The 13097-nt window shown below is 43.2% G+C and overlaps 1 protein-coding gene across 3 annotated transcripts in view; it reads right to left on the reverse strand.

The window, feature by feature from the left end:
• dhcr7 (7-dehydrocholesterol reductase) overlaps nucleotides 1-13097 on the reverse strand; it is a 53977-nt gene that overhangs the window by 14972 nt on the left and 25908 nt on the right. For all 3 annotated transcript variants that reach the window (XM_072272762.1, XM_072272764.1, XM_072272763.1), the window contains one exon: nucleotides 7298-7520. In XM_072272762.1, the coding sequence (XP_072128863.1) occupies nucleotides 7298-7520 (223 nt within the window). The remainder of the gene's footprint in view (nucleotides 1-7297; nucleotides 7521-13097) is intronic.

Here is a 13097-nt window from a genome sequence, read left to right on the forward strand (position 1 = left end):
TTGCTCACTGCAGTTTCAAAAATCCAGGCTTGGAGATGCTAGAAAATTAAACAATTTCACTACGTCAACAAATTAATCATTTTGAATGTTAAAATGAGGATGCAATCATACTTTAGATGATTTTGTACAAAGGCAGTCTGCTATCTGCACTACGTGTCTGCACTGATTTTTTCATTTACAGTTAGTCATAAGAACACAGCAGAATTCCTCCACTGATAGCTGGTAGGAACTCATAGTTTTATAGTACAGGTTTCCCCCGCTATCCGAGGGTAGAGCGGTCCTATGAAACGGTTCGTAAGCTGGAATTCGTAAAGTGAAAAAGCAATTATCATTTATTAATATGGGAAAAAATTTTGAGCGTTCCCAGACCCAAAAAATAACCTACAAGATCATGCCAAATAACACATAAAACCTAAAATAACAGTAACATATAGTAAAAGCAGGAAATGATATGATAAATACACAAACGACAGGAATTCTGCAGATGCTGGAAATTCAAGCAACACACATCAAAGTTGCCGGTGAACGCAGCAGGCCAGGCAGCATCTCTAGGAAGAGGTACAGTCGACATTTCAGGCCGAGACCCTTCGAACGGTCTCAGCCTGAAACGTCGACTGTACCTCTTCCTAGAGATGCTGCCTGGCCTGCTGCGTTCACCAGCAACTTTGATATTGGTTGGTGATAAAGACACAGCCTATATAAAGTAGAAATACTTTTCTGCAGCTCTGTCTAGCGCAGCAAAAATCTCACGGAAGCGCTCTCGGCAGAAACACTCTCTCCAGTAACCTTTAAGCTATGAAGCTGCCAAATCATCCCAAATGACACATAAAAATACACAGCCTATATAAAGTAGAAATAATATATGTACAGTGTAGTTTCACTTACCTGAATCAGGAAGACTCTAATAAATTGCAGTTTCGTCACAGTTAAACACTTGCTTATACGAATAACCACCTGACGCAATCGACAATTGCCTCTGATCTGGGCTGACATTTACATGCTAGGCAGCACCTAATTAATTAGCTTGTTTATTTCGGCTCTTTTCTTAAAGATGTGCTGGGTGCGTCCCGGCTACCGCTGCACCGCTGCATTCTTCACGGCAATGTATCAGTCCGCGGCCCGGAGTTTGGGTACCACCACTGCTTAAACTATGAAGCTGCCCTTGCCTCAGAAACCAATCAAACCACCCATGACTACCTTTAAATTCCACTTTCGCAACACTTTCATCACCATCGTCCAGTGCTTTCTGTTTCAGCTTATTAAAAAGACTGACTGATTTCTCCGTAAGTATAAGAAAACTTAACAGAACACCACGCTTTGTACACCCATCAATCCACTCAAGCGATAAACTTTCCATTTTATCCATTATTGGATGCCGACTAAGAGAGACCACTTCGCTACGAGCAGAACAGTAACATCGGCAGCTTTCAAAATTCTTTCTCTCTGCGTATAGATAGTGCGAATGGTGGACGCAGGCAGTTCAACGTGCGGACAATCTCCTTATTTCGTTCACCACCATCGAAACGCTTAATTATGGCTAGTTTTACGCTAAGTGTAACACCCTTACGAGTTCTTTTCCAATACCTTAGAACTCATCTTGCTTACAGATGCACAAAATAAATCGAGATAAAGCACAGATGCTCACAGGCACGTGTTTAAGCAATGCCGGCTAGAATGCAGTTCCGCGGGAGGAGCTTGGCGTTCCGGGCACGCGCTGCCTTTTTTCATAACAGTGAAAACACCTTCTGTTAGTGAAAACAGGGGCCACCTGTACTATAGAGGTATTGGTAGTGTTCTTTCTTTTTCAATCTTTTTATTAACTTTCAAAATTAATAAACATAACAGTAATAATAATGATACAAAGAGATCGGGATTACATTAACAACGGTTAACATGTACAAGCACAGATTCCAAGTAACAAATATAGTTTAGCTTCCCAATCTCTTAGTAACTAACCATGAAAAAGATATTTTATAAAGAGAAAAAAAAAACCCTAAACTAAAAAAACTAAACTAAAAAACAAACAAACAAAGATTGGGCTGTCATATTACATCGGCTAAAATTACTATTTGTCGTTAACTCCACTCCTCTATACACGAACAAAAAAGTGTTCTAGTATGTCCTGTATTTCATTTAAATTCATAAATTGTGACTTAAACTGTAGTTTGTCATTTTTATACCATTTAACGATTTCCATGAAATTTGAAATAAGTAGAGCAGCTGCTTAATTGGGCCAAAATGTACCAGCCCTAATGTGTCCCACATATAAACATAAACACTAATTAAATAAATATTGTAAAAAGAGTCATAAATAAACAGATAGTGAGGTAGTGTTCATGGCAGATGAGGAAGAAGCTGTTCCCAAGTGTGTGTCTGCAAGCTCTTGTACCTCCTCCTTGATGGTAACAATGAACTGAATTGAATTGACTTTATTACTTACATCCTTCATATACATGAGTAAAAATCTTGGTTATGTCTCTGTCTAAAGGTGCAATTTATAGTAATTAATATAAATAGTATGTATAACAGGACAGTCAATATAACATAGAAATACAGTTGTGTCAGCTTGAATTAATCAGTCTGATGGACTGGTGGAAGAAGCTGTCCTGGAGCCTGTTGGCCCTGGCTTCTGTGCTGCGATACTTTTTCCCGGATGATAGCAGCTGGAACAGTTTGTGGTTGGAGTGACTCGGGTCCCCAATGATCCTTCAGGCCCTCTTTACACACCTGTCTTTGTAAATGTCCTGAATAGTGGGAAGTTCATATCTACAGATGCGCTGGGCTGTCCACACCACTCTCTGCAGTCCTGCGATTCAGTCAGGATGCTCAATTGTGCCCCTGTACGAAGATCTTAGGATTTGGGTTCCCGTACCAAACTTCTTCAACCGTCTGAGGCGAAAGAGGCTCTGTTGTGCCCTTTTCACCACACAGCTGGTATGTACAGACCACGTGAGATCCTCAGTGATGCGTATGCCGAAGAACTTAAAGTTGTTCACCCTCTGAACCCCAGATCCATTGAGAAGGCAGCATGTCCCTTGTCCCTTAATGATGAATGCTGTCTTTTTGAGGTATTGCCTTTTGAAGGTGCCCTTCTCACTGGGGAGGCTAGTGTCCGTGATAGAGCTGACTTTGAGTTTGCAACTCTCTGCAGTTTTTTATGATCCTGTCCAGTCAGTGATTCAACCAGTTAGAATGCCCTCCATTGTACATTTTTAACAATTTGCGAGTTTGGTGACATGCCAGATCTCCTCAAACTCCTAATGAAATATAGCCACTGATGTGACTTCTCTGCAATTCCATCAATACGTTGGACCTAGGATAAATCTTCAGAGACGATGACATCCAGGAACTTGAACCAAAAGAATGTGTCTCCCAACGTTCAGCAGACCTGCCTGGGTCCCCAGTGGTTGGGAACATCTGTAATACTGATTCCAAGAGATTCTTCTAGCTTGCTGATTGACATTGGAAATTCATAGAACAAAGAACACTACAGCACCATATATGGTTGTGTTGACCTTTTCACCTACTCCAAGATTAATCTAACCCTTCATACTTAAAACAACCCTCCATTTCAAGTTCTGATGAAGGGTTTCATCCGAAATGTTGACTCTTTATTCTTCTGCTCAGATGCTGTCTGACCTGCTGAGTTCCTTCAGCATTTTGTGTGTGTTACTCTGGATTTCAACATCTGAAGAACCTCTTGTGTTTATGACTTAGTTGTTGTTAACCATGCCTCTGCCGCCAACACAGCATACCCAAGGTTCACTAACATTAACTGCTCCAACTTTGGAACGTGAAAGGAAACTGGAGCACGTGGAGGAAATCCATGAGATCACGGGGAAAAAGTACAGGCAGCAGCAGAATTGAACCCCTCTCTGTGACCAGTGACACTGTAATGCAATGTGTTAACTGCTATACCATAACAAAATGTCAGAATATAAAATTTCTTCTCATTTAGCATACTTATTAGCTCATGAGTGTTGGCGCATGGCCAAGTGGTTAAGGCGTTCGTCTAGTGATCTGAAGGTCGCTAGTTCAAGCCTTGGCTGAGGCAGCATGTTGTGTCCTTGAGCAAGGCACTTAACCACAAATTGCTCTGTGACGACACCGGTGCCAAGCTGTATGGGTCCTAATGCCCTTCCCTTGGACAACATTGGTGGCGTGGAGAGGGGAGACTTGCAGCATGGGCAACTGCTGGTCTTCCATACAACCTTGCCCAGGCCTGCCCCCTGGAAACTTTCCAAGGCGCAAATCCATGGTCTCATGAGACTAATGGATGCCTATATAAAGGTCATGAACTTAAAAGACTTTAAAAACTGCTTCCAATGGATATGCAAAATCCTGCAAGCAATCCTTGCTGTAAATTGTTTGCATATAATTTAGGGCTTTGTCAAACACATGCTTCTTTCCTTTGAAGTTGCACTCTGCTGCCATTGCTCTGTAATTAAATATACCTTAAAGCTTTGCACCCGCCAGATTTAGAAACTCATTCTCTGTTCCACATCGACAAATACAGTACTGAGCAAAAGTTTTAGGTACCCTCGTTATACATATGTGCCTGAGACCTTTGCACAGTTCTGTATCTGTACCTTTTCATTAACAGCACACCATCTTACTTCTGTCACTGTTATCAGAATGTTATCATTATTGGAAGCACTTGCGGGCTGCCCAGCACTGTCCTGACTGGTTTGTTTTGACACAAACAATGCATTTTTGTTCATCCTTATCATTTTGTTATCATTGTTATTAGGGACAGCAATTAGAGTAACAGTTCACAGTGCCAGTGACCAACGTTCGATTCCTGCCAGTGTCTGGAAAGAGTTTGTCTGTTCTCCCCGTGACTGTGTGGGTTTCCTCCAGGTGCTCTGGTTTCCTCCCACATTCCAAAGTTAACGTTAGTAAGTTGTGGGCAAGTTGTGTTGGCGCTGGAAGCGTGGCAACACTTGTGGGCTGCCCCCAGCACAATGTGCTGGTCATTGGTACAAACGGTGCCCTCCACTACATGCTACGTTGCACATGTGACAAATACAGCTCCGTTTGCGGGATCTTACCATCCACGTTAATCACTGTGTTTCTTAAATTTCAAAAGCACTTCACCCTCCTGATAGGGCATGGAAATAAGTACATAAATTAAAGCTTTCCTCCTTAAAGAACTTTTACAAGACTGTAGCAGTGAAACAAGTCCTTCAGCCCATCGAGTCTGTGCTGAACTATTAATCTGCACAGTCCCATTGACCAGCACCCTGACCATAACCCTCCGTACCCCCCCATCCATGTGCTTATCCAAACTTCTCTTAAATGTTAAAATCAAACCAGCATCCACCTCTTCTGCTGACAGCTTGTTACACTCTCACCACCCTCCAGTGAAGACGTTCTCCCTCGTGTTCTCCTTAAACTTTTCACCTTTCACCCTTCAAGTCAAGTCAAGTCAGGTTTATTGTCATTTCGACCATAAGCTGCTGGTCCAGTACACAGAAAAAACAAAACGTTCCTCCAGGACCATGGTGCTACATGAAACAACACAAAGCTACACTAGACTATGTAAAACCTAGAAACTTCACTAGACTACAGACCTGCACAGGACTACATAAAGTGCACAAAACAGTGCAGGACAGTACAATAAATAATAAACAAGACAACAGGCACAGTAGAGGACAAATTACAATATAATAATAAATGATGTAGATGTCAGTCTAGACTCTGAGTATTGAGGAGTCTGACGGCTTGGGGGAAGAAACTGTTGCACAGTCTGGTCGTGACAGCCCGAATGCTTCAGTACCTTTTGCCAGATGGCAGGAGGGAGAAGAGTTTGTATGAGGGGTGCGTAGGCTCCTTCACAATACTGTTAGCTTTGCGGGTGCAGCGTGTGGTGTAAATGTCTGTAATGGCGGGAAAAGGGACCCCCGATGATCTTCTCAGCTGACCTCACTATCCACTGCAGGGTCTTGCGATCCGATACGGTGCAATACCCGAACCAGGCAGTGATGCAGCTGCTCAGGATGCTCTCAATACAACCTCTGCAGAATGTGGTGAGGATGGGGGGTGGGAGACGGACTTCTCTCAGCCTTCGCAGAAGTAGAGACGTTGCTGGGCTTTCTTGGCTATGGAGTTGGTGTTGAGGGACCAGGTGAGATTCTCTGCCAGATGAACACCAAGAAATTTTGTGCTCTTAACGATCTCAACGGAGGAATCGTCGATGTTCAGCGGAGTGTGGTCGCTCCATGTCCTCCTGAAGTCAAACACCATCTCTTTTGTTTTGCTCACATTCAGAGACAGGTTGTTGGCTCTGCACCCCTAACCCCTGGAGCGGTATGGTAGAGTAGTGGTTATCACAATGCTTTATAGTACGGATGACCTGGGTTCAATTCCCGCCACTGCCTGTAAGGAGTTTGTACGTTCTCCCTGTGACTACGTCAGTTTCCTCTGGGTGCTCCGGTTTCCTTCCAGTCCAACGACAGACTGGTTGGTAGGTTAATTGGTCATTGTAAAATTGTCCCGTGATTAGGCTCGGATTAAATCAGGGGATTGCTGGGAGGCGTGGCTCAAAAGGCCAGAAGAGCCTATTCTGTACTGTGTCTCAATAAATAAAAAAAGTTAACCCATGGCCTCTAGTTCTAGTCTCACTGATGCATAAAATAAAGATGATAAAGAATTGATAGGAGCATAAACTTTGCCTTAGCATCTGTCAATGCAGCAATATACCGTATTGTGCAGAGGTCTTAGGCACATAGGTAGCTAGGGTACCTGGACTTTTGCACAGCACCGTATTTGTCAATTGTAGGGGAGCTTGTAAATCTGCCGGGAGCAAAGGACAGGAACGGCGAGGGCGGAGCACCTTGGGAGGTGCATGAGACACGTGACAGAGGAGTGCCGAGGGCAGGGTATAGCGCAGGTGCACATACACCCAGCCCTGGGACACCAGGCAAGGTCGTTTAAACAACTGGTTTATTGCTCATTACAGAATGTCAGAACATCTCTGGTGTTTCCCACTGCCTCCCATCTCCCTTCACCTTTTCCCAATGACGATGCCCCTCTCCCTACCCCCTTCCCACTCTCAGTCCACAATAGAGACCCATATCAGAATCAGGTTTTTCATCACTCACATGTCATGAAATTGTTTTCTTTGCAGCAGCAGTACAGCGCAATACATAAAAATTACTACAGTAATGTGCTAACATCTTAGGCACTCTAGCTAGCTATATGTGCCTAAGACTTTTGCACAGTACTGTACAGAATTTGTACCTGATATATTTTCACAAAGCTTAAGAGCCTGCAGGCCCAACACCGAGATACTTACTTGGAAGCACACCCAGAGGGTATAGATTTTAGCAGCCGTCCAACTGAAGGATGGCGCTCGATCCCAGATGTCGCTGATGCTGGTTTTGCCGGAGTACACACTAAGGAGAGGACCGGACAGGGCACACTGGAACTGGTCGCAAGACATCACAAAGTAGAATACAATTAACGGGGCGCACAGGAGCAGGAAGACCACAGATGCCAAGGAAAACCAGTCAACCTCCCTACAAAAACAAAAGCACAGATATGAGATAGCAAGGTGGATTCTCAGTTGCAAATGTACTTTAGATTAAGAAGGCTTTCATCAGTTGGGAAACTGGTTTTGTTTCGTAACTTCAAAACATTAAAGTATTCCAAAGGAAGACAACGGAATCAGAAATACAGGTGTATCTTCATCTTTCAGCCATGTGTGCGTGTGTCACGTGGTAGTGTCATGATATATGTAATTCATATTTTCATACATATAATCTGTAATTATTTAAATAAAGTGGGCACGTGGCCAAGTGGTTAAGGCATTGGACTAGCTACCTGAAGGTTGTGAGTTCAAGTCCCAGCCGAGGCAACGTGTTGTGTCCTTGAGCAAGGCACTTAATCACACATTGCTCTGCGACGGCACTGGTGCCAAGCTGTATGGGTTCTAACGCCCTTCCCTTGGACAACATCGGTGTCGTGGAGAGGGGAGACTTGCAGCATGGGCAACTGCTGGTCTTCCGTACAACCTTGCCCAGGCCTGCACCCTGGAGAGTGAAGACTTTCCAGGCGCAGATCCATGGTCTCGCAAGACTAACGGATGCCTTTATTTATTTTTATTTAAACAAACAAGAATGCTTAATCAAACTATATTATATACACACACACACACACACACACACACACACACACTCACTAACTCACTCAAGGTTGCTCAAAGATAACTGCAATATTAAGCACACAATACTGAGTTTGAGAGTCGCGATGTAATGTTGCAACTCCATAAAAGAGGGTTAGACCACTCTTGGAATATTGTGTTCCGTTCTGGTCACTCATTTTCGGAAGGATGCGGAAGCTTTCGAGAAGTGCAGAGGAGATTTACCAGCATGCTACCTGGATTAGAGGGCATAGCTTACAAGCACTGTTCTCTCTAAAGTGCACAGGTACGTGGCTGCACAGTAACTGAAATGCCCCCACATACATAGCCTTTGTGGTCTTGCAGCTTGAATTTTCCTTTATATAATGTTTTATTAAAGTGCTGTGCATTTTTCAGTAAAAATTTCCTGCTCAGATCAACAGTTGGTCTGCGCAGCTGTTAGAACAAAAATCAGAGGGAACATTGCTTATGAGGACAAGTTGAGTGAGTTAGGGCTTTTCTCTTTGGAGTGAAGGAAGATGAGAAGTGACTTGACAGAGGTGCACAAGAGGATAAGAGGCACAGACAGAGTGGACAGCTAGACGCCTTTTTCCAGGACGGAAACGGCTAATACAAGAGGGCATAATTTTAGGGTGATTGGGGGAGAAGTACAGGGGATTCTCAGATGAGACGTTTCACACAGAAGGTGGTGGGTGTATAGAACACACTGCCAGGGGTGGTGGTAGAGGCAGATACATTAGGGGCATTTAAGAGACTCTTAGATAGGCATGTGGATGAAAGGAAAATGGAGGGCTGTTAGATTGATCTTCCAGTGGGTTAAAAGAACATTGTGAGCTAAAGGGCTTGTAGTGTGCTACACGGCAAAAAAAAAGCTTCTTGTGCCAAGATGAAACAAACCTCAGGTTGGAGAAGCAACACCTTATATTCCATCTGGGTAGCCTCCAACCTGATGGCATGAACATTAATTTCTCCTTCCAGTAAGAGGATTTTTCCTTACCCATCCCCCCCCCCCTCTATTTCCCCACTCTGGTCTTTTACCTCTCCTCACCTGCCTATCAGTTCCCCCTGGATCCCCTCCTCCTTCCCTTTGTCCTATGGTTCACCCTCTCCCCCCCCCCCACCGCATCAGATTCCTTCCTCTCCTCTCCGGCCCTTTACCTTTCCCTTTCACCTTCTAGCCCCCTGCCCCCACCTTCTCATTCTGGCATCTTCCTCCTTCCTTTCCAGTCTTGAAGAAGGGTCTTGGCCCAAAACGTCAACCGCTAATTCATCTCCATAGATGCTGCCTGACCTGCTGAGTTCCTCCAGCATCTTGTGGTGTGTGTGCAGCAAATAAAAATATTCATCGCTTTAATAATGGAATTCCAAAGATACGAGTGATTTTGACCTCTTTTCCTCCCATTGTCCTTCCAAAGCTACAGTTTTGTACCATTTCATAGGTAACAGTACACCGGCTGTTTGTTCAGTATTCCAGTCAGCTTGAGGCTAGGCAATCTCTCTCACCTGGGACCAAGGATGCACTCCTGCTCCCAATAAAACACAATGTTAAATTAAAGACTAAATAGCCAAGGCAAATGGAGAAGATGGACTGGGTCAATACATGGATTTCGTTGGGGTCAGTGAAAACTGAAATACAAAATAACTGAATTGTGATTGCTTTGCAATGGCAGTGTACAAAGCGCGTTATGTACATCCAATCATTCAATGGTTCCATTTATTATCAGAAAATGTATACGGCAGGGGGTCCCCAACCTTTTTTGCACTGCGGATCAGTTTAATATTGACAATATTCTTGCGGACCGGCCGACCGGGAGGGTGGGGGAGGGCTGCCAACGGACAAGAGTAGCAGTCAAATACGTTGGGTTTACCCCGAGAAAGCCTACCATGACCATGAAGCCTTGCGCGGGCACCAGTGCGCATGCGTGTACGTGCTGATTTTTTGCTACAGATAGTTTTTGGCAATTCTGTACGGGGGGGGGGGCGGGGGTGTTAATCGCGACCGGAATATAGGTGATAGTGGCTAATACACTCAATTTCGTTTCTAAAAGGGTTTATCTAACGAATTTAATATTAAACACACAGCGTATATTTTTCTCGCATGAATATAGTAATAAGTCAGTTATAAGTCACTTATAAGTCAATAGCATCATAAAATTTTAAGTAACGTTTGGATATTAAACACACAGCACACATTTTCCCCGTATGAACATATAAAATCATTGCAACACACCAATATCACTGAATCAGAGGGAGCCCTGGGCTTGTTTCCCCGCAACAAGACGGTGCCATCGAGGGGTGATGGGAGACAGCGATACTCAAAGGAGGTTCCTTATGTCCAGTCTATTCCGCAATTTAGTTTTCGTTGCATTCATTGCAGAGATATGTTGGAAATGGAAGTAACGTTTTCAGTGCTTTCGTGGCTAGTTCAGGATATTTAGCCTTGACTTTGACCCAGAATGCCGGCAGAGATATTATGTCAAACATACTTTTCAGCCCACCGTCATTTGCAAGCTTGAGGAGTTGATCTTCTTCCCGCGCTGACATGGATGACGCGTGCGTTAAAGTTCAACAGTGGGCGTGACAGGGAATGAGGAAAGGTGCAGCTGACTCATATCGCCAAATTATATCCGTTTCCTCATGGTTGGGGACTGCTGGTATACAGTATACAACCTGAAATACTTGTCTTCAGAGACATCCACGAGAAACAGAACCCCAAAGAATGAACACCAGAGAAACCCAAAACCTCCTCTCGCCCGTGCAAACAGCAGCAAGACATCACACTCCTCCCTCCCCATTTCAGCAAAAAAGCGTCAGCGCCTGTCACCCACCAAGCAACTGCAAAGCCCCAAAAAGAGACCATGATCTGCTGTCAACAAAACACAAACTATTGTTTACCCAACAGTTGTGTATTTATCACAAACCTGTCTCAGAAAAAAACGGAAGGGCTCGGTATTCAATACCTCCTGAACACGAGGGGTCATAAAGAAAGCTTATGGCACACTGGCCCTCATAAATCAAATCAACTCCTGAGGACACCAGTTGGGACATTATGCTGAGCTAAAAAGATGTTGGTGGTGAAATCCAATTTGGAGTATTGTGGCGAGATCCAATTTGTGTGTGCAGTTCTGGTCACCTATCTACTGGAAAGAAATCAGTAAGATTAAAAGAGTAGGAGGAGTATAGAGCATGCAGGTTGATTGGACTATGCAGATCAGCAGTTTGGCACAGACTACATAGTCCAAAGGGCCTATTTCTGTACTGTAGTGCTCTATTCTATCACTAACTTCCTCTCAACCTTCTCCAATGCTAGGTGATGATCTTTAGGTGCCTCTCTAGGGTCACCCCTCAGCTCCTTGTGACTCAAGCGCTCCAGACCCATAACATGCAGCAATGAAACACAGATCCCAAAGGAAGCATGAATGGACTGTAGGGAAAACAAGAAGCACTGGTTGGCAAGATAGTCAAAGTACATTACAAAGCACCATGACATTTTTTTAGTGCCTTGAAGTATTTACAATGCAAACTTCAAACTCAGATAGCGGCTACAGAAAAGAAAAGATTAAAAAAAACATATCTAAAGATTAAACTGAACGTTCAGCCAGTTTGAGTTTTATTTTGTATTCTCACATTGCTGTTTTGACAAATGTTCATGATTTTTCTTACACCTGTGTACACTTGTTTGGATAAGAAGATTCCAGTCCCACAGGCTGAAATTATGTGACCACAGGACAAAACTATAAAACTCTTTGGCTATTGCTTTGTTTGGAAAATCTTAGTTTTAAAAAATCTAGCTCTTGACACTCATACAGAAGAAACGGTTAAATCAATGCTAACATTATGGTGACAGAAGATGTGGTGGAAATCTAGAACAACACACAAAAATGTCTAGAGGAACTCAGCAGGTCAGGCAACAGACCCCTGAAGGGTCCTGCCCCAAAACACCAAAGCTTTATTCCTTTCCACAGATGTTGCCTGACCTGCTAAGCTCCTCCAGCACTTTTGTGTGTTATTCTGGATTTTTTGCATTTGCATAATCTCGCGAGTAACAAAAATGGATAGTCCACATTTTGGGTTGAGACCCTTCATCAGGACTGCTGCATTGTTTAAACGATAGTAAAAGATAGTGTATGGTTTAAAGAATAGGAACATACTAGTTAAATATACTGCTAAGGATGCAGACTGGTAACATTGACGATTTGAGCAGGATTAAGTAATTTTATTTGTTGGAAGATATCAGCTTTAAAACAAAACTTTATATTTATGAATTAACTGTTATTCATAGTTTGAGGAAGTTTTTGGCTCACTTGAACCTGAAAATGTTTTTTTAAAGATCAACAACAGAACTTCAATGCACAATTGATCTCAACTCCCATCAGGTAATGAGGAGCTACCTTGCTGTCGGAGGCAATTACTGTTTGATGAGATATTAAAATTAAAGTCCTGTCTGTCCAGCCTGGACATAGTTACTTGATCAGTTACACAGTGTAATCACAGTTACGAAAGTGTTTAGTTGTACTTATTCTACAAATCAAAATGGGCAGAACAGGTCTTATGAAGGCTTATGGAGGCTAATGAAGGGAAAGAGAATTCTCGCTAGTTTTCTGCCAAAAGATTACTCCTCAATGAATATGACTAGAATATAAAATCAAGGATGTAACGATGAGGGTTTATAAAGCACTGGTGAGACCTCACTTGGAGTATTGTGAGCAGTTTTGGACCCTATATCAAAGAAAGGATGTGCTGACATCAGAGAGAGTTCAAAGGTAGCTCATGAAAATGATTCCAGGATTGAAAGGCTTATCATATGAAGAGTGTTTGATAGCTCTGGGCCTCTATTCACTGGAGTTCAGAAGATTGAGAGGAGACCCAATTGAAACCTATCAAATCTTGAAAGGCCTCGACAGAGTGGTTGTGGAAAGGATACTTTCTGCAGTGGGGGAATCTAAGACCAGAG

The sequence above is a fragment of the Mobula birostris genome, chromosome 11 (genome assembly GCF_030028105.1).
Source record: "Mobula birostris isolate sMobBir1 chromosome 11, sMobBir1.hap1, whole genome shotgun sequence".
In the NCBI taxonomy this organism is placed as follows: Eukaryota; Metazoa; Chordata; class Chondrichthyes; order Myliobatiformes; family Myliobatidae; genus Mobula; species Mobula birostris.